The 20,607-nt window shown below is 37.0% G+C and overlaps 2 protein-coding genes across 6 annotated transcripts; both read right to left on the reverse strand.

The window, feature by feature from the left end:
* Positions 1–1,256: 1,256 nt before the first annotated feature.
* LOC128855775 (facilitated trehalose transporter Tret1-like) lies at positions 1,257–5,261 on the reverse strand. 3 transcript variants are annotated; one of them, XM_054090947.1, is made up of 5 exons: positions 5,220–5,261; positions 3,786–3,980; positions 3,206–3,367; positions 2,888–3,139; positions 1,257–2,787 (listed from the first exon to the last, which is right to left on the reverse strand). In XM_054090947.1, exons 2-5 carry the CDS (start codon positions 3,874–3,876, stop codon positions 1,868–1,870), a joined length of 1,425 nt encoding a protein of 474 aa, XP_053946922.1. In that variant the 5' UTR covers positions 3,877–3,980; positions 5,220–5,261; the 3' UTR covers positions 1,257–1,867. The 3 variants fall into 3 exon arrangements, with proteins under 3 accessions (XP_053946922.1, XP_053946921.1, XP_053946920.1); XM_054090946.1 differs by lacking the exon at positions 5,220–5,261 and adding an exon at positions 4,989–5,116; XM_054090945.1 differs by lacking the exon at positions 5,220–5,261 and adding an exon at positions 4,859–4,981.
* A 7,679-nt stretch (positions 5,262–12,940) lies between these two features.
* LOC128855776 (facilitated trehalose transporter Tret1-like) lies at positions 12,941–16,065 on the reverse strand. 3 transcript variants are annotated; one of them, XM_054090950.1, is made up of 5 exons: positions 15,513–16,065; positions 15,219–15,459; positions 14,638–14,799; positions 14,373–14,561; positions 12,941–14,194 (listed from the first exon to the last, which is right to left on the reverse strand). In XM_054090950.1, exons 2-5 carry the CDS (start codon positions 15,262–15,264, stop codon positions 13,275–13,277), a joined length of 1,317 nt encoding a protein of 438 aa, XP_053946925.1. In that variant the 5' UTR covers positions 15,265–15,459; positions 15,513–16,065; the 3' UTR covers positions 12,941–13,274. The 3 variants fall into 3 exon arrangements, with proteins under 3 accessions (XP_053946925.1, XP_053946923.1, XP_053946924.1); XM_054090948.1 differs by having other exon boundaries at positions 14,310–14,561; XM_054090949.1 differs by having other exon boundaries at positions 14,310–14,561; positions 15,219–16,065.
* Positions 16,066–20,607: the final 4,542 nt, after the last annotated feature.

Raw genomic sequence — 20,607 nt, forward strand, 5'->3', positions numbered from 1 at the left:
GGGTTTGCGCTAACCACAAAAAAGGTTCTCAAGTAACTAGGCATAAGACTGGACTTAAGACTAACCTTCTGGGCCAAATAAAACACGCAGCAGAGAAAGCCGCTAAGATGGCATCCCTATTCAGTAGGCCGATGGCAAACATAGGGGATCATACCAAAAGGAAACGGGAAATAATGATGGCTACCACGGTCTCCATTCTCTTATACGAAGCTGGAGTGTAGGCAAACGCGCTAAAGGTAAATCAGCGAAGCAAGCTCTTAGCATCAGTACAACAAACGGCAGCCGTGAGAGCTATGATCGTTTGCCGCACAGTATCATAGCCAGCTGTTCAAGTAATAAACGATTGAATACTCTTAGACTTACTAGCTTTTGAGTGAACAAAGTTAAGGGCCTTAAAGAAAGAGGGAATGGAAGAGTTGGCAAATCTGCAGAGCGTGAAATAAGAGATGAAACTCTAAGGCTATAGCAAGACCGCTGCATTAAAGAAACACGCCATAGATGGCCGGCTAGGCTAATAAAAGACGTCGCTATATAGTACCGCAGGAACTTCGCTGAAGTCAACCTAGATGTTTTCGGGACACGGATATTTCCTGAAATACCTGTTTAAAATTAGGAAAAACGAACACCCCACATTCATATTAGATTAGATTAGATGTTTTGTGAGGTTTGCACTTCGACCTCATGGTCTTTTTGTGCCCCCTACTCATCATAGTACCTCATCCAGAACCAGTTCCCTTATTAAACTCAGGAAGGCGCTGGGTTAGCTTCATGCATATACAGAGATGCTGCCGAAGATAATGCTAAGCAAACCTTTTTCAAATGCTTGCGTTGGGAACGAGCACATCGAATGCTGGAGAATGCAGTTGGTCACGCAATCACGGAGAATGTAATCGACAAGCTGCTAAGCAGCGAGGAAACGTGGAAGATCATCAGTGGTTTCGCGGAAAAAAATCTTCGGATGAAGAAGCGGAACCTGGACGCAGGCACACAGGAATAGACCTTGAAGATGAAACGCCACTTTGAAGTAACGCAAAAGCAGTTCTGGGGTGAGCGACGATTCCAAACGAGAGGGAGTTTTTTAGTCTATACTATTTGCTATGACGGCAACTTTGATAAGGCATTTTAAGCCCCCTCAGCCGCAACAAAAAATTCTGCATTTTCTGTCCAGAGGCATCTAGCTTATTACTCAGTATTCCTGTTATTTAATGGATCCTGAACCATACGACTTCTATCTGTTTCCTAAGAAGAAAACTGAGTTTAAAAGTACAATATTTCAGTTCGTTTAACCAATGAAAGCAAAGGCGGCACGCGCACGGTTGAAGCTGGAATAAGAAGACTTGCCGGACTGCTTCGAGAACTGGATGATTCGTACGGAGGAGAGATGCACAAACTCCAATTAGAATATTTATAGCGCCAATGTCGCCCTTTAATAGCCACATCTCTTAGAATTTTCTCAGTTTTACCCCACTTTTTTGTATTATCTCACTTCTAATAGCTTAGTCTAAATTAATTCGTGCTTATTGTTATAGTTATTATTGTTATTATGTTTACTTATATTGCAAATTATACATGAAACTTAGATTAGGCCCTAACAACTAGGGATTTCTCCCAAGTATTACCTGTCTAACATAATATCGTTTTCATTTTATTCCCTTATAAATGTTCATCTTCAAATTTACTAAAAAAATGTAACTAAAATTGTTTACGGACTATACATATTTTAAATACTACATTAGATATGCGACAAAAATACTTTTGAAGCGATTTCATTCAGGCCTCCAACTCACTGATTAACGCCCCCACAATGGACTATCTTACAGCACACGGATGTCAATGTCTCGCCCCAAGATAATATCCCCTTAGTAACTCATTTTGGTTTCTTTCCATTTAGTCTGTCTTGAATTTCCTGCAGACTCAGTCCCTTGGTCTCTATCACCACAAAGATGGTGAAGAAGAAGGCTGCAACGCAGAAAATGGCAAACAACCCAAATGCGTAGTATGAACCCAAAGCGTTTAGCGCTGGATACCAACGTGTTACCACGAAAGCAACAACAGCGCACGCGGATGCCACAATCGAGGAGGCGATCGACTTCAAATTCGCTGGAAACATTTCACTCAACACCGTCCATGGCATTGCACCGAATCCGATGCTGTAGACTAAATTGAAGAGCACCAATGCAGGTACCGGCAACCAGGTTAAATTACTTGCATCACCCACAACTTGTTGTACAAAGAAAAAGACGCCCAATCCTGTCAAGCTGACAAACATTCCAAATGCCGAAATTAGCAAAATTACTTTGCGACCAAAACGATCGACAAAAAAAGGTGTCAAAGCGGATGAACCAACTTGCGCGCTACCCACAATGATGCTGGCAATGGCTGAATCCACACTGATGTTGGCACTTTCGAAGATGGATTGACTGTTGAAGAGTACGGCGCTGATACCGCATAATTGCTGGAACATGATTAGACCGGTGGTGATGATCAGAGCTTTGCGATTGCCCTTACTCTTAAGAATATCCATAACGGAACCCTTATTGGCTCTGAACTCCTCCACTCCACTCTGTATAATAGCCATTTCATGTTGTAAAATATCAGGGCTTTGACCACGCAAGAATTGCAGGGAATTTAAAGCATCCGCTTTCTGGCCTTTGCCGGCATAGTAATAAGGACTCTCAGGCATGAAATAGAAGATGATACCGAAAGCAATCGGTACAGCCAAACAGCACCACTGCAAAGTTATATACGAGACATATGGACCGATGACGTACGCGTATAGATTGCCAGCTGTGGAAAACGAGAGTGAAACATTTTGAATGTAAGCTCACAAAGTAGCAGTGAGTTTGGAAAGAATTAGATAAATAAATAAGAGATCAGTGATACTCACAAACCACGAAAAGATTCAAGAAGGAGCCGATGGCGCCACGTACCGCATCTATTGCAATCTCACCATTATACATAGGTAGCACAGTCATGACAAAACCACAGCCACAGCCCGTTACGAGACGACCGACCAGCAACATCCACACTTCGCTAGCGAGCATCAATAGAATATAGCCGATAATGAAGAAGATCGAACTAGAAAGAAGTGCCCATTTGCGACCAATTTTATCGGCAAGTGGACCAGCAATGAAGGGTGCTGTGGTAGTGAAAAGAAGTAGGTAATAATTAAGAGTTTATGATGTGAATTATTTTGTTTACATACCTGCTAAAGCACCCAATAACAAAATGGCTGAAATCCAAGCATCGTCCACTGTGGTGATGGGATGATCGAGTGGCGAATCTGTAGAGTCCAAAGCTTTTAATTTGGGTCCCACTGGTGACGTCCAACCGAGGCCAGTGCCCGCCGCAAAGGCTGATAAATTAGCTACAAAATTGAAAATCATTGCCTTGTAGTTGGGGCCAGGTACCCGTAAAACAGTTAGGTAAATAATATCAACAATGGGTGCAGCTGAACTGAAGTGGTCTTATCAAACTCTTCAGAGAAATATTAAGTTATGATAGACATGAGGATTTAAAAATTATATTATATAATTTTCAGTTCGTGAGTGAATCGTTGTGATAAATGATTTTTAAATGAATGAATGCAAACAATTTTGTTAAAGTTTGTCAAGAGAGGCGCGAAGTTTTCTCTTGTTATGTGTATGACGGAGTTTAATTTTGAAAATATATATTTTTGAAAACTTTTCATGTATTCTCTATTGCTTTTAATATGAATTTTTGCTAAGACCACTTTTGGGAAAGGCGCCAATATTAAAAAAAAAGATTAATTTAATTTTACTCACCCACAACAGCAACCATGAAAATTCGTACGGTTTTCACTGACTCCATTTTAGTACTGTGTGTTTTTTGTTGTTGCGAAGTAATTAATGGCATAGCTGTAAAGTTGAGAAAAGCTTGACGAAATCATAGAGATGTGCGTAAGGTATCGCATTTAAGCGTCACACGTAGCCACATTCTTCATTACTCGTTTATGGGAACTGGAAAGGCAAAGATGAAAGCGCAAAAACGAAATATATGTAAGTGGATTAAAGACATTTTTTTTATATAAAAGAGTACTCGGAGTACTTAGCGATTGGATTGGTGTCTATGTGACGGTGGAATAAATCTGTAAACAATTCGCTGGTCGACTGTAAAAATGGTACATTTCCATTTTCTTAAGGTATAATATCTTAAAAATATTGTGTGAAAACTTGAAGTGAATCCGACAAATACTTTTCAAGTTATTTAACATTAACAAAGGGCGCTCGGGCGCTCCGGAGCAGATAGCAAAGCTTTAAATGCGTTTTTCTCAAAACTATGTTTTTTGAACTGGTGATCACTGTAACTTAAAAACCGCTTGGTAGATTTCAAGAAAATTTACACTGCTTTTGAAAAACATAAAAACTCGAGCGTGATCCAAAAGCTTTTTTTTTAATTTCGATTTTTGTCAAGCACTTAATTGTCGGGTTTTTCTCGAAAAACTGAAAAGTATTTCCTAAGGCCCTCATATTGTTAATTTTGAAAAAAAGCTTCGATCAGGCACAAATCTATTTATAAAGTAAATTTCTGTTGTCCGATTGACTTGTCATGACCACAGCGAGGGACTTCTGAAGAAACTGACTCCACACAAACGGCGATAACTTTTACAATTATTATAATTTTTTTTTTTTTTTAATTTTGCTAAAGTCAAGTCGAAACATGATGCATTATGTTTTTATTTTTGTAAAATAAAGCAACTGACTAGCAAAAAAAAAATCATTGAAATCATTATTTTTTTCGGGTCTCTGTCTACCCCTAACCACTTAACAAAATATCACTTTTTTTCTTTCACACAGCTCAATAATATCCTTTTCTCTTTCGTATTTTGTCTGTTTACTCAAATTAGCTGCCTCCTTAATATACTGCGCACTCGCACTTTGGGTGAAAACATGCAATATCGCACAGAGTCGTTCACTATTTCAGTCGAATTTTATTATTTTTGAGCTAAATGTTGTTTTTACACTCACTGGCAAGAATTACCAAAGGAATGATAAATATTTGTCATTTCGGAGACTGTTGAAATAAATTTTTTCAATAAATTTTACTATCAGTAAAATTGTTATAGTAAACCCATCGAAAATGCGTCGCTGCAGATCAAAATAACTCACAGTGTTTCGAGTAGGGGCAAAATTGCCTAAATGAAATGTTAAAAAAAAGTAAAAATCTAATTTAGTTATAAAAAATGGTGAGCTCTCGACCTTAGACATTTTCAGCTATTGATAATTGTTTAAACAAACTGAACTGGGTGAAATGAAATCGTGTAACTAACTACACTTCTATAGAGTTCGTTTAACTGAAACATTTGTGCTTATTTGCTTCTTGACAATAGACTATTCCGTCTGTTTATTCTCTCGCCCCGTCCTCTTCATATGAAATACCTGGGGTCTCTTACTTTTGCTTGCACTTGGTTTTTGTAGAAATTTATTTGTAATCGCTTTAAAAATAACTACACTGAGCTTTTGATTTACAAAACTCAAATCATAATTCAAACACTAGACAATTGTGTTGATCCAAGAGCGATACTTTTTTTCAAAACGCGTTTGTTGCGCCATTTGCATTTGCTACACAATGTACTGAATTTTACCACTAACAACTTTAATTCTTCTTCTTTGTTCACATTGAGAGGTTTGAGAAGTTTGCTGAAGGCAGTTACGAGAGTCTTCAGCAAACTTCTTTACCAACAGCCACGTAGGGCTTTGCCGGTTGTTAATCGCATTCAACCAAGCGTTGCAGGCATTGCGAAGTAGCTTGCGGGCTTTCACTGAAATACAAGATTTTTGCGCCTTAATACTTGTCAGAATAATGTATCTAAAAATTAAAAAAATTGAATTAGGAATATCTGTTGCATTTTTACTCTTTTCCATAAAAGCAAAAAAGCCATTCCGTGTCAAGTAACTCAAGTATTTTGAAAAGTAAACTGAAAAAATTCTGAAATCTGTGTAAAGTAACTCAAGTATTTTCGAAAATTTTGCTGAAGTAAAAGTAAACTGAAACAACTTTGAAAACAATTTAATTATTTTGAGATTTATTCCATGCTGAAAATTTAGGTATGAAGTGTTTTAAAGACAAATCTTCACAGTTCTTTTTAACACTTTTATAAATTCTTTCATTAATTTTTTATGATAAAATATGGGTTAAATAATTTTTTTTTTGGGAAAAATTAAATTAATTAAATATTTGAAAAATACTTAAAACAGTTAAAAAAAAAAAATGGTTTAGAAAGAATTTAAAAAAATGTATCGGAAAAAATTGGCAAAATACAATTTTTTCTCTCGGAAAAATTGGAAAAAAATTCAATTTTTTCCCGATCAAAAGGGGGAAAAAATAAAATTTTTGGCTCGGAAAAAAATTGAAAAAAAAATTTTTTTTCTCGGAAAAAAATTAAAGTTTTTTGAGAAAATTTTTGGGAATTTATTTTTTTCTGCCATTTCAGACATTTAATTTGCAATTGGAAAAACTAAATTTTTTTCTCGGATAAAAATTGGGAAAAAATTACTTTTTTTGCTGGGAAAAAAATTGAAGAAAAATAAATTTTTTTGCTCGAAAAAAACTGGAAAAATATTAAATTTTTTGCTCGGAAAAAATTGGAAAAAAATTGATTTTTTTTGTCAACATTTTTGTTAATAGTTTTTTTTATCTGCCATTTCAGACATTTAATTGGAAATAGGAAAAATTAAATTTTTTTTTTCGGATAAAAATTGGAAAAAAATCCTTTTTTTGCTGGAAAAAAAATTGAAAAAAAATAAATTTGTTTGTTCAAAAAAAAACCAAGAACACTGGAAAAACATTAAATTTTTTGCTCGGAAAAAATTGGAAAGAAATTAAATTATTTAGTCAAAATTTTTTGGAAAAAATTTTTTTCTGCCATTTCAGACATTTAATTGGCCATAGGAAAAATTTAATTTTTTTCTCGGATAAAAATTGGAAAAAATTGATTTTTTTGTTGGGGAAAAAATTGGACAAAATAAATTTTTTTGCTCGGAGTATTTGGGAATATTTTTTTTTATGCCATTTCAGATATTTAATAGGCAATGGTAGGTGGGAACTGTTGCTTATGTTTTAACAAAGAAATTCTGATAATAAATAGTGTTAACACTGAATAGTCATGCAAGTCTTTATTGTTCCTCAGATACATTCTTTTCCACATAAAATAAACTGAATTTCGCCAAAATCGTGTAATTTTCGGCGTTTGTATAGGCTTTGTACGTGCTTGCTAGTCGTTGCTGTTGACCGATTTCGCTCATTTTTCAAATTTGTGTGTCCTTAGTTAAACTGAATATGTCTGTCGAATTTTATCAAAATCGGACGACATTTATTTTTTCCGCCCACAAGTGTAGAGGGCGTGGAGATTAATCCATCTTAACTATATTTCATGTTTCGCCTTTCGCTATTGAAATCTACTCAATTGCTAAGTTTCAGCGAGATCGCAACATCTTTACTATTTCTGTCAACAGCTTCTATGTAATCGCTACACTGTGCGACGCTTTCGTGCACTTAAAATAGTTTTAAATCGATCTCCTTATAAATAATCTTCAAGAGTGCATAAGTATTATTAAAAGTTAGTTGTCGACTTCGCAATAAAATGTAGGTACGTCAAGTTCGCTTCCGCGAGTTATGATAAAATGTGCTCTCAGAATGCAGCTGGGTACAGTGATGCCAAAACGAGCGAATTTCCCCCTGTTGTGGTTATTTTGAATAAGAACTTAGCTAAAAGGGGAAAAGTACTTGTAATAGGACTAGGAATAAGTTCGTGCGGTTTTACAACAGATGGCGTAACTTGATTATTATTCCATCGATCCACATTTCCAAACATTCATTGGAGAGCTACTGTCGTAAGGCACAAACGTCAGTATAAGTTTTTTATTTGAAGCGTAAACAACAATATTTTTACCACACTTGAAAATGTCGAATTTCGTGCCAAATAATGTGTTTTTGCGGGGAATTCTTCTTCATTATTTTAATATGAAGAAAAAAGCAGCCGAAAGTCATCGTATCTTGGTGGAAGTTTATGGTGAGCATGCTCTATCTGAGCGAACGTGCCAGAAGTGGTTTGCACGCTTTAAAAGTGGTGATTTTGGCTTGGAAGACGAAGAACGCGAGGGTGCGCCGCCAAAGTTCATGGATACCGAATTGGAGGAATTGCTCGATCAAGATCCGGCTCAAACGCAAGAAGAGGTTGCAAAAACTTTGGGAGTTGATCAATCAACCATTTCCAAACGTTTAAAAGCCATGGGAATGATCCGAAAGGTAGGCCATTGGGTGCCGTATGAATTGAAGCCAAGAGACGTTGAACGCCGTTTTATGGCATGCGAACAACTGCTTCAACGGCACAAAAGAAAGGGTTTTTTGCATCGAATTGTGACTGGCGATGAAAAGTGGGTCCATTACGACAATCCAAAACGTCGGGCAACGTATGGATACCCTGGCCATGCTTCAACATCGACGTCGGCGCAGAATATTCATGGCCTGAAGGTTATGCTGTGTATCTGGTGGGACCAGCTGGGTGTTGTGTATTATGAGCTACTGAAACCGAATGAAACGATTACGGGGGATGTCTACCGACGACAATTGATGCGTTTGAGCCGAGCACTGCGAGAAAAACGGCCGCAATACGCCGATAGACACGACAAAGTTATTTTGCAACATGACAATGCTCGGCCACATGTTGCACAAGTGGTCAAAACATACTTAGAAACGCTCAAATGGGATGTCCTACCCCACCCGCCGTATAGTCCAGACCTTGCGCCATCCGATTACTATCTCTTCCGATCGATGCAACATGTCCTGGCTGACCAGCACTTCCGTAATTACGATGAAGTCAAAACATGGATCGATTCGTGGATTGCGGCAAAACCGACCGAATTTTTCACAAAGGGAATCCGTGAATTGCCAGAAAGATGGGAAAAAGTAGTAGTAAGCGATGGACAATATTTTGAATATTAAATTTGTAACCATTTTACGTCAATAAAGTTTCAAATTTCGAAAAAAAACCGCACGAACTTATTCATAGCCCTATTAGAATAAAAAATAGGGAATTTTGAAAATGTTTTTCTTTTTCTTGGTTCAGTTGGACAATGCAAAAAAAGAAAATCTTCCTGTTAAAGAAATTTTTTGGATTTCTACTCCAGTTACAGTTATTTCAGTTAATGAAAATAAATCTAAATTCTAAATTATGTCTAATTTTTGGTTAAAATTAACGAATTTGAAGCCCGTTCTTTTAGACTTATACAAGTAAAAATACTTAACCCACCTTTTGGCGGGATTGGGCACATACGCTTAAATTTTTCAATAGTCTTGGATAACAGTTTCCTAAGTCTAGCCACTTCGTTAGTGTCTTCCATACTGCTACAGAAGTCTTTCCAAGATTCTCTCTTGGCTTTACGCATCTCTTTCTTGTATACTTTTAGTAGATCCTTATACTCCTTTGGCATACCTATAGAACTTTGGCTAACCTACAGAATTTATGTACCCTACGCCTTTGTGCTCCTAATTCCTTGTTCCACCAAGGAGGCTTCACCTTGCGTTTATTACGTGGTGGGGAGCAGGATCTTTTGAATCGTCTTTGACGAGAGTAGTTGCAAACAATTCAACCCCTTTCTCAAGCGCGACGTGTGACCTGTATCTCCGGGGTATCATTGGTGTTTTTGTTAGTGTATCCCTATACAAGTCCCAGTTCAGGGTTTCTAAAGGATATATTTTTGAGTTTTGAGCGGAATATAACCTGAAAGCTTATGTATCTGTGATCAGATAATGAGTAGGCCCTCACCACTTCCCATTCCTGTACCATAAAATGCTTGCTTGTGTAAAGTGTTTAATCAAGTACATTCTTCGAGGTTGGTCCAACATAAGTTGGTTCCTCACCTCTATAGTAAAATAGTGACTCACCTCGGTCGTTTATGTCTGCACTACCCCAGACTGTGTGAGGTGCGTTTGCGTCCATTCCTACCACCAGAGCGTGCTTCTTTCTGGCAGCTGTTTCTACCAGCTTCCGAAGTTCCATCTTCATCATGGAGCATAGAGCAAAGAGTAACATCTCATCCTTGCAGCCCTACACCGCCACCACTGTTAGATCGTCTGAAGAGAAATTATGATCAATATAAGAACATATACTTTTTTAAACTAATATCGCTGTTCTTACCTTATTTTTTCCAATCGGGATGTAGGTTATGTGACTTTAGACCGGAGGCTATGTTACGCGCTGCTATCCATGGTTCCTGGACTAGAGCCACATCGTGGTCGACTCCCTCTATGTTGAGAAGGAGCTCAGCTGAGGCGTTCTTACTTTTGTGGAGGTTTATCTGAAGGACCTTCAGCATCTGGCCTCAGTACCTTCTCGAGGTTGAACACTTCCTCCAGCTCACCCTTCTCCAATTCCTGTATATTGAGGGAGGCTGCCAGGATCTCTTCTAAACCGAGATCCCTTTCCACCCCCCCACCCGCAGTGAGCGCGCTGTGATGGTCATCTGCCCCAAGCCATCCTCCCGAATAGCGCGTAAAGCAGGTCCTCTGCCGGCTTGTTGATTTGGATAATGTAGTCTTGGCCTCCATCAGCAGTTGCTGGTTTTGCCACGATCAACACTTTGCAGTCGTCTGTCGGTACGTCTGTACTCTGTCTTTGTAGTAGTCGCAGTGCATTTTCCGGTTTTATCACTCGCGGAATGAAAACCTTTGCCTTCGGTATTGAAGGAATGCAGCTGCGATCAACAATTTCTAGTGATGCCCTCTCCCACACCCCTTGAAGCGTTTTTACTGCTTCCTTTAGCCATGTGAGCGGCTCTGCGTCCATTTTCGTAAACACGGTTTCCAGTAGCTTAATTTCCACTGCCTTTCACCGTTCCTGCGACATTCGCCCCAGCTGGTCACTACGGTCAGTGAGTGCCACTATGAGGTGCCTCTTTCTGCCGCTGCTTTCGACTCCGTTTTTCGGTTTAGCCATCTTGTGCCTGTGCTTCTGCTTTATAGATGGCACTGAGGCCTCGCTATCTGCAGAACGCTGCCTCTTGATGGCTAGTTCTTCTTCTATTTTGTTCGCATACTTCGGACTGGAGGCTGCGAACATTGGTTTTGCTGCGTAGAAGGCCCGGCCATTTTTGATCTCCTCTCTGGCTCAAGCCAACCGTTCCTCCGCTTGCTTTGTTAGGTCGGACTTGTTGCCAAATCGGTTACAAACTTTGACCGCGGCCTTGTATCGAGCTTTGGCCTTCAGCTTCTCCTTATTGGGCTTGATCCTTGGCCTGTTCTTGCTATCTTGGACCCTGCCGGAGAACGCAGAAGATCCTCTTCCTCGGCTGTGTTTGTGCTCCCGACGCTTTCGTGGTCCGAGTCTTCGTGGACAACGTTACCTCCGCGATGAAGAGCGTTATGTGTGTGTTTGGCAGTAGCATTACGACCACTGTAGCCTGCTCCCGCTACAATGGAAGTTTTGTCGCTTAAGTTGCTTGCTCTAGCAAATGCAAGACACTCACAGAGAAAATGCTCAGCGGTATTCACGTCCTGTAAGGAAGACAAGCAAATTGGGTTCTCAATGAATCCAATGGTGGTCATATGCCCGATCAACCGACGGATTGTGTGCTGTAATAATACTGACCATCAACCGAACGTCTTTTCTTTCAAGTTTTAGAAGAAAGTTCGACAATTTGTGGTCGAGCTTGTCACAAAACCCTTCGCAGTTCCGCAGTGTTCAAGACTGGACCATTGCACCTTATATAGATTGCCTACATAATCGCTGATCCAATTCATGATGGGCAACCGGTGATCCCCAGTTCGGCAATTCCACGTCAATTTCATTCCCTTCAACACTGCAGTGTCCTGGAACCCATATAAGTACAACGCGGTCAGTCTTGCTACAGAATTAAGCTTCTCCTTATATTCTTGAACCGGCTTTGACGTTTGCTTTGGGTCCTCCAGAGCCTTTAGTGCAGCCCGACTGTCACCCGACAGGCTCCAATCTCCGGCTTTCCCGCTCCATGTTCTCTGAATTATCTACTCTGTTGCTTTCAGAATGCCAAAAATTTCCATTTGGATACCAGTTGCCATTATTCCCATAGCGTAATGATACTTTTTACTATCGTTAAAGTACCATCCGACTCCAGAACCTATTTCATTCTTGGACCCGTCTGTAAAGAAAATATCCGTCAAACTTCTTTGAATGCACTCTGGATTACAGAAACTCTCTTACTATTCGGGAAGTGTTTGAGTATAGTAGCAGCTTCTGTAGGGAGGAGGATGAAAACGCGCCTAGCACTCATGCCTTAGAGGTATAAACACCTGGATGAACATATTTTACCAGAAGAGAAAGTAAAGCTGAATTTATTTATTTATTAATAGGACGAATACTAAAATTTATTGAGTAAGTTGGGCTCAAAGAAATGTTCTATGAAGGAACAACAATAAAAGGGTCTTTCATGATTCTCAACTCATCTCATAATTCTGAGCATTTTGGATACAAATGTCTATATCTATTTCGATTACTTATGCCAGCAATCGTTAATAAAATATCTTTGGACATAGGTAAGTGCGCGTGCCTAGAAATACCCGAACTATGACAAGACCTTCTTCTATCCTATTAAAGCATGCAGGTATTCGGCGGACCGTTTGATTTGTCTGTTTCTTAAGAAGAAATTTGTATTTTAAGGTATGAGATTTTAGTCCGTTTAACCAACGAAAGCAAAGGTGGTATGCGCGCGGAAGAAACTAGAATAAGAGGACTTGCAGAGGCTTCGAACTTTGGAAGATTCGCAAGAAGGAAGGCTGCAGGATGAAGGAAATCAAATTAGAGTATTTATAGCGTCACTATCGTCCTTTGATAGCCAAATCTCGTAGAATTTCTTAAAATTCCTTTCTCCACTTTTTGTATTATCTCATTTCCAATAGCTTCAATAAAAATGTAAATTTTTTCGTATTTATTGTTATTGTTATTATTGTTATTATGTTCACTTATATATTCAATTATACATCAAACTTAGATTAGGCATTAAAAATTAGAGGTCTCACCCTCGTATTAATTGTTTAAAATAATATCGTTTTAATTTTATTCCTTTATAAATATTCAGCTTTAAATTTATTCAATAAATTTAACTAAAATTGCTTACAGACTAGAAATACTTTAAAGATTACATTAGATATGCGACAAAAATACTTTTGAAGCGATTTCATTCAGGGCTCCAACTCATTGATCAACGCCCCCACAATGGACTATCTTACAGCACACGGATGTGGATGTCTCGACACCAAGATAATTTTAGCTTAGTAACTTAGTTTGGTTTCTTTCCATTTAGTCTGTCTTGAATTTCCTGAAGACTCAGCCCCTTGGTTTCCATCACCACAAAGATGGTGAAGAAGAAGGCTGCAACGCAGAAAATGGCAAACAACCAAAATGCGTAGTATGAACCCAAGCCGTTCAGCGGGGGGTACCAACGTGTTACCACGAAAGAAGTAAGAGAGCATATGGATGTCACAATCGAGGAGGCGATTGACTTAACATTCGCTGGGAACGTTTCACCCAACAGCGCCCATGGTAGTGGACCGAATCCGATGCTATAGACAATATTGAAGAGCACCAATGCAGGTACCGGCAACCAGGTTAAATTACTTGCATCACCAAGAACTTGTTGTACATAGAAGAAGGCACCCAATGCTGTCAAGCCGACAAACATTCCAAACGCCGAAACTAGCAAAATTACTTTGCGACCAAAACGATCGACAAAAAAAGGTGTCAAAGCAGCTGCACCAACTTGAGCGCTACCTACAATGATGCTGGCAATGGCTGAATCCACACTGATGTTGGCACTTTCGAAGATGGATTGACTGTTGAAGAGTACGGCGCTGATACCGCATAATTGCTGGAACATGATCAGGCCGGTGGTGATGATCAGAGCTCTGCGATTGCCCTTATTCTTAAGAATATCCATAACGGAGCCCTTATTGGCTCTGAACTCCTCCACTCCACCCTGTATAACAGCCATTTCATGTTGTAAAATATCTGGGTTTTGACCACGCAAGAATTGCAGGGAATTTAAAGCATCTGATTTCAGACCTTTGCCGGCATAGTAATAAGGACTCTCAGGCATGAAATAGAAGATGATACCGAAAACAATCGGTACAGCCAAACAGCACCACTGCAAGGTCATATACGAGACATATGGACCGATGACGTACGCGTATAGATTGCCAGCTGTGGAAAACGAGAGTGAAACATTTTGATTGTAAGCTCACAAAGTACCAGTGAGTTTGGAAAATAGATTACATAAATAAATTAGATACATAAATAAGAGATCAGTGACACTCACAAACAACGAAAAGTTTCAACAACGTGCCGATGGCGCCACGTACCGCATCTATTGCAATCTCACCATTATATATAGGTAGCACACTTAAGACGAAACCAGCGCCAAAGCCTTTTACGAGACGACCGACCAGCAACATCCAAACCTCGCTAGCGAGCATCAAAATAACATAGCCTAGAATGAAGAAGATCGAACTCGAAAGAAGTGCCCATTTGCGACCAATTTTATCGGCAAGTGGACCAGCAATGAAGGGTGCTGTGGTAGTGAAAAGAAGTAGGTAATAATTAAGAGTTCATGATGTGATTTTGTTGAATTAATTTCGTCGACATACCTGCTACAGCACCCAATAACAAAATGGATGAAATCCATGCATCGTCCACTGTGGTGATGGGATGATCGAGTGGCGAATCTGTAGAGTCCAAGGCTTTTAATTTGGGTCCCACTGGTGACGTCCAACCTATGCAAGTGCCGACCGCAAAGGCTGATAAATTAGCTACAAAATAGAAAATCAATGCGCTGTAGTTGGGGCCAGATACGCGTAAAACAGTTAGGTAAATAATATCAACAATGAGTGCCGCTGAGCTGAAGTGGTCTTATCAAACTCTTCAGAGAAATGTTAAACTATGATAGACATGAGGATTTAAAAATTATATTATATAATTCACAGTTCGTGAGTGAATCGTTTTGATAATTGATTTTTAAATGAATGAATGCAAACAATTTTGTTAAAGTTTGTCAAGAGAGGCGCGAAGTTTTCTCTTATTCTGTGTATGAGGGAGTTTAATTTTCAAAGGATATATTTTTAAAAAAAATTTCATGTATTCTCTATTGCTTTTAATATGAGTTCTCGCTAATACCACCCTTGGGAAAGGCGTCAATACTAAAAAAAAAGTGAATTTAAATTTTACTCACCCGCAACAGCAACCATGAAAATTCGTACGGTTTTCACCGACTCCATTCTAGTACTGTGTGTTTGTTGTTGTTGCGATCTAATTAGTAGTATAGTTGTAAAGTAGAGAAAAGCTTGATGAAATTTATCATAAAGATATGCGGAGGGTATTGCATTTAATCGTCACACGCAGCCACATTCTTCATTACTCGTTTATGGGAACTTGAAAGGCAAGCTTGAAGGGCAAAGATGAAAGCGTAAAAACTAAATAAAAGTGGATTAAAGACATTTTTTATATAAAAGAGTACTCAGAGTACTTAGTGATTGGATTGGTGTCTATGTAACGGTGAAGTAATTCTGTAAACAATTCGCTGGTCGACTGCAAAAAGAGCGCGCTTTTACATCCTAAAAAAATATCACTTTTTCTCTGTCGCACAGCTCACTAATATCCTTTTCTTTTTCGTATTTTGTCTAACTGTTTGCTCAAATTAGCTGCCTCCTTAATATCCTGCGCACTCGCACTTTGGGTGAAAACTTGCAATGTCGCACACAGTCGTTCACTATTTTAGTCGTATTTTATTATTTTTGAGCTAAATCTCTTTTTTACACTCACTGGCAAGAATTACCACAGGAATGATAAATATTTGCCATTCCAGAGACAATTTAAATACATTTTTTCTATACATTTTACTATCAGTAAAATTGTTATAGTAAACCCATCGAAAATGCGTCGCTGCAGATCAAAATAACTCACAGTGTTTCGAGTAGGGGCAAAATTGCCAAAATGTTAAAAAAGTAAAAATCTAATTTAGTTATAAAAAGTGGTGAGCTCTCGACCTTAGATATTTTCAGCTATTGATTGGAATGAAGTCTGAACTGGTTGGAATGAAGTCGTCTAATTAACTACACTTCTCTATAGCTCTTTTAACTGAAAGATTTGTGTTTACTGTGCTTGTTTGCTTCTTGACAATAGGAGCAGCGCTTTTTATTTCCCCAGTAGACTTTTCCGTCTCTTTGTTCTCTCGCCCCGCCCTCTTCAAATGAAATACCTGGACTTCCTCTATTTCTGCTTGTACTTGGTGCCTTTAGAATTTAGTTGTAATTGCTTTACAAATAACTAATCCGAGCTTTTGATTTACAAAACTCAAATCGGAATTCAAACACTCGACAATTTTGTCGATCCAAGAGCGGTACTTTTTTTCAAAACGCGTTTGTTGCGCCATTTGCATTTTCTCCATAATATAGGGAATTTTTTCACTAACTACTTTAATTCTTCTTCTTTGTTCACTTTGAGAGGTTTGAGAAGTTTGCTGAAGGCAGTTACGAGAGTCTACAGCAAACTTCTTTACCAGCAGCCACGTAGGGCTTTACCGGTTGTTAATCGCACTCAACCAAGCGTTGGAAGCATTTCGAAATAGCTAACGGGCCTTCACTGAAATACAAGATTTTTGCGCTTTAATACTTGTCAGAATAATGTATTAAAAAATTAAAAAAAAAACGGATTGAACTAGTAATATATGTTGCATTTTTACTCTTTCCCATAAAAGTAAAAGAGCCATTCCGTGTCAAGTAACTGAAGTATTTTGAAAAGTAAACTGAAAAAATTCTGAAATCCGTGTAAACTAACCGAAGTACTTTGGAAAATTTTGCTGAAGTAAAAGTAAACTCAAACAATTTAGAAAACAATTTAATAATTTTGGGATTTATTCCATGCTGAAAATTTACGTATGAAGTGTTTTAAAGCCAAATCTTTACATTTCTTTTTAACACTTTTATAAATTCTTTCATTTATTTTTTACTAGCAACCCGCCCAGCTTCGCACGGGTATAAAATACCATATATACCCTATGTCACTCACTGAAAAAATGATTAAAATCGATCCAGTAGTTTTGGCTTATTCATTATTGCCCGTGGCCCACACGCGTTAAATTTGGAGTAAAACAATTCCCCTTTCTTTATAGCATGAAGATTTCCTGCTATCTTTGGGATATCTAAATTCATACCCTACATTTTTGCATATTAACTTTTTGCATTTTTACATATCTATTTATTTTATTTTTACAACAATTACTATATTACAGAATGTCTTTATATACAACGTTCATAGCCTTCTTGTCATTAGACAATACAAACATGTTTTCTCTAGAGGTTACTCTTGAAAGAGCGACATACAGTTGGCCATGTGAAAAACAGTCAACACTCAAATCTAAGCCTGCAACGTTGAAGGTTTGACCCTGAGATTTATTAATGGTCATTGCAAAAGATGTCTTTACCGGAAATTGTAAGCGTTTAAATTGGAATGGTAGATCCGATGGTATCAGAGGGATTCGGGGAATCAATACATCTTCTCCGGTACCACATCCTGTGAGTATTGTGCACTCTATTATGAAAGTTGTCAGTGATTTTACCATCAAACGCGTGCCATTGCAAAGTTTAGGTGGACTTAAGTTTCTTAATAAAATAACAGGACAACCTATTTTCAGCTCCATTTTGTGAGGAGGGAGTCCAGACCGTTTCAAAGAATTTAGAAATTCTGTAGGAAATTGAACAGCTTCTTCCAAATCGAGAACAGTATCGACCGAGTAGTATATTTTCGTCGGCGCATCAATCTTTGAAATAATCAAGTTATTTACTTTATCTACTTGTTCGTTAGTTGGTGACAGAATAGCTCTTTCTTTAAACCAAGATATTGTCTTATAACTCTTGGATGTTGTCTATCAAAACACAAAGGTTTTCTAGGTTAATCCTGCCCTCATTTTGTGTTAATTCTCCATTGCCAACTTTTAGCAGCATCTCTGGAAATAGCCTGTTCTCCCGTGAAGATGACGAAATCCTCATATTAGTTTTAAGCTCTAATTTATTGACATACGACTAAAGGTGGGATCTTTCAGCGAAGCATTTATTTCGTCAGCACGTGTTCCTCGAGTCACAACTGGTAGGATTTGACGGAAATCTCCTGAGAACAGAATTGTACATCTACCCATAGGTGCATTTTTGTTGCGCAAATCGCGCATTGTCCTATCCAGTGCTTCCACAGACGCCTTGTTTGACATGGTAGCTTCGTCCCAGACTATTAATGAGCAGTCACGCATCAATTTTCCTGTATTGCTCTGTCTAGAAACACTACAGACGCTGTTATCATCATCGCTGGCGATTTTCAGCGAGAGCTTGATTGTAGAGTGTGCGGTTCGGCCTCCTTCCAAAAGAGTAGCGGCAATGCCGGATGACGCAACAGCTAACGCAATTTTTCCGGTAGATCTCAATTACTAATTACTGATGAAATATCTTGAAAAATATTGTTTTTAATTATATGCTGTAAAGAGCCATATACATAGATCTATATGAAAACAACAATGTATTTAAGGTATTTAATTGGATAAGGATTAATGTTGTACCCATTTGTTGAAATCGCTTCGAAAATAAGCTATTAGTTGTCGTAAAAAAGTAAAATGACAAAAAATGTTATTGTATGGAATCGATAGCAAACTAAACGCGCTCCGAATCAATAAAAACTATTCAAAAACTGTATTTTAATTATGTGCGATTTACTAATATAGAACCTGAAAATAGCGTTTTATTTCGCTGTAAAATTGTATGTACATATAATTACATGGAATTCAGTACATACATAGATACATATGTATACGTCCGAAATGAAATAATGCGAGCGATTCGTAAATACATACATACATACGTCACCATACGATGTAATTCAACATTAATGAGGTGTGGTGAGATTATCGCTTAACGCCTGTTGCTTCATTCGGTTGACAGCGAACAAACACACAAACAGCTTTTTTTGGAAAAAGAGCTGCTTTTGTTTAAACAATTTTGGTTAAATAACAAATATATCAATTTTTTTTTGATGCAGAACGAAAGTAAATATTTCAAAGTTAAACTCTAAGAAAGTTTCATTTTAATTGATTGATTCGTTTATGATTTATGGCCGTGAAAACAAAAAAATTATGTTTTTTTGCCACATTTTGACCGATTGCCACGCCCCCTTTATATATTTCTTCACATTATATAGATATAAACCTTCCTCTTCAATCAATCTATCTTTAAAAAAAAACCGCATCAAAATCCGATGCGTAGTTTTAAAGATTTAAGCGTATAAGGGGACATAGGGACAGAAAAAGCGACTTTGTTTTATAATATGTAGTGATGATAATATATGCATTAAAAATTGGTTTTTGGGAAAAACTAAATTAATTAAAATATTTGGAAAATATTTAAAACAGTTAAAAATAAAAAAAATATTAAATGGTTTAGAAAGAAATTAAAAAAAATTTCTGGAAATAAACTGGAAAAAAATTAAATTTTTTCTCGGAAAATTGTTAATGTTTTTAAATGTTTTTTGTTAACAATTTTGGGAATATTTTTGTTTTCTGGAATTGGAAATAAATAAAATTTTTTAGTCGAAAATTTTTGCTCGGAAAAAAACTGGAAAAAAATAAAATTTTTTCTCAGATAAAAACTGGAAAAAAATAATTTTTTTTGCTTGGAAAAAAATTGGAAATAAACTAAATTTTTTTTGTCACAATTTTTGGGAATATTTTTTTTCTGCCATTTCATTGGCAATTGCCATAAAATTAATTTTTTTACTCGGAAAAAACTGGAAAATATAAAATTTTTTTCTCAGATAAAAAATAAATTTTTTTGCTCGGAAAAAAATTGGAAAAAAATTAAATTTTTTTGTCACAATTTTTGGGAATATTTTGTTTTCTGCCATTTCATTGGCAATTGGGAAAAAATAAATTCTTTTTCTCGGAAAAAAATTGGAAAAACATAAATTCTTTTGCTCCAAAAAAAAAAATTGAAAAAAATAAAAAAAAAATTGGAAAGAAATAAAATTTTTTTGTCAATATTAATGGGAATATATCTTTTTTTGCCATTTCATTGGCAATTGGGAAAAAATTAATTTTTTTGCTCGGAAAAAAACTAGAAAAAATAAAAAATTTTTCTCAAATAAAAATTGGAAAAAAATAAATTTTTTTGCTCCAAAAAAAAATTGGAAAAAAAATAAATTTTTTTGCTCGGGAAAAAATTGGAAAGAAATTAAATTTTTTTTCTGAAAAAAGTTGGAAATAAATAAAATTTTGTTTGTCGAAAATTTTTGGGAATACAGTCGAACTTCTATAACTCGAACTATGACATGCCACAAAAAAAAATCGAGCTATCAAGATTTCGAGTTATCAAATATAATATACATATGTACATACATACATAAAAATCCGTAAACAAAATAAAACCTGATGGAACAATGAAACAGTCCATAAAACTCAAGGGTTAGCAAACAATTTTATTGATAAAACAGTACATGCTTCAAATTATGTATAGTTGCTATATAATATTGTATGTGTATATTTTAAAATGTATATACATAATTAAGAATATTGTATGAATAGATGT

Source organism: Anastrepha ludens, chromosome 2 (assembly GCF_028408465.1).
Source record: "Anastrepha ludens isolate Willacy chromosome 2, idAnaLude1.1, whole genome shotgun sequence".
NCBI classification, from domain to species: Eukaryota; Metazoa; Arthropoda; class Insecta; order Diptera; family Tephritidae; genus Anastrepha; species Anastrepha ludens.

Excerpts from the sequence above, each read along its gene's own strand:
- LOC128855776 (XM_054090948.1), bottom strand. The coding sequence starts at position 15,264 with ATGGAGTCGGTGAAAACCGTACGAATTTTCATGGTTGCTGTTGCGG. Across the intron at positions 14,562-14,637 it reads GTTATTGGGTGCTGTAGCAG|CACCCTTCATTGCTGGTCCA; the intron begins GTATGTCGACGA and ends TCACTACCACAG. Across the intron at positions 14,195-14,309 it reads GTTGAAACTTTTCGTTGTTT|CTGGCAATCTATACGCGTAC; the intron begins GTGAGTGTCACT and ends CGTTTTCCACAG.
- LOC128855775 (XM_054090947.1), bottom strand. The coding sequence starts at position 3,876 with ATGCCATTAATTACTTCGCAACAACAAAAAACACACAGTACTAAAATG. Across the intron at positions 3,140-3,205 it reads GTTATTGGGTGCTTTAGCAG|CACCCTTCATTGCTGGTCCA; the intron begins GTATGTAAACAA and ends TCACTACCACAG. Across the intron at positions 2,788-2,887 it reads CTTGAATCTTTTCGTGGTTT|CTGGCAATCTATACGCGTAC; the intron begins GTGAGTATCACT and ends CGTTTTCCACAG.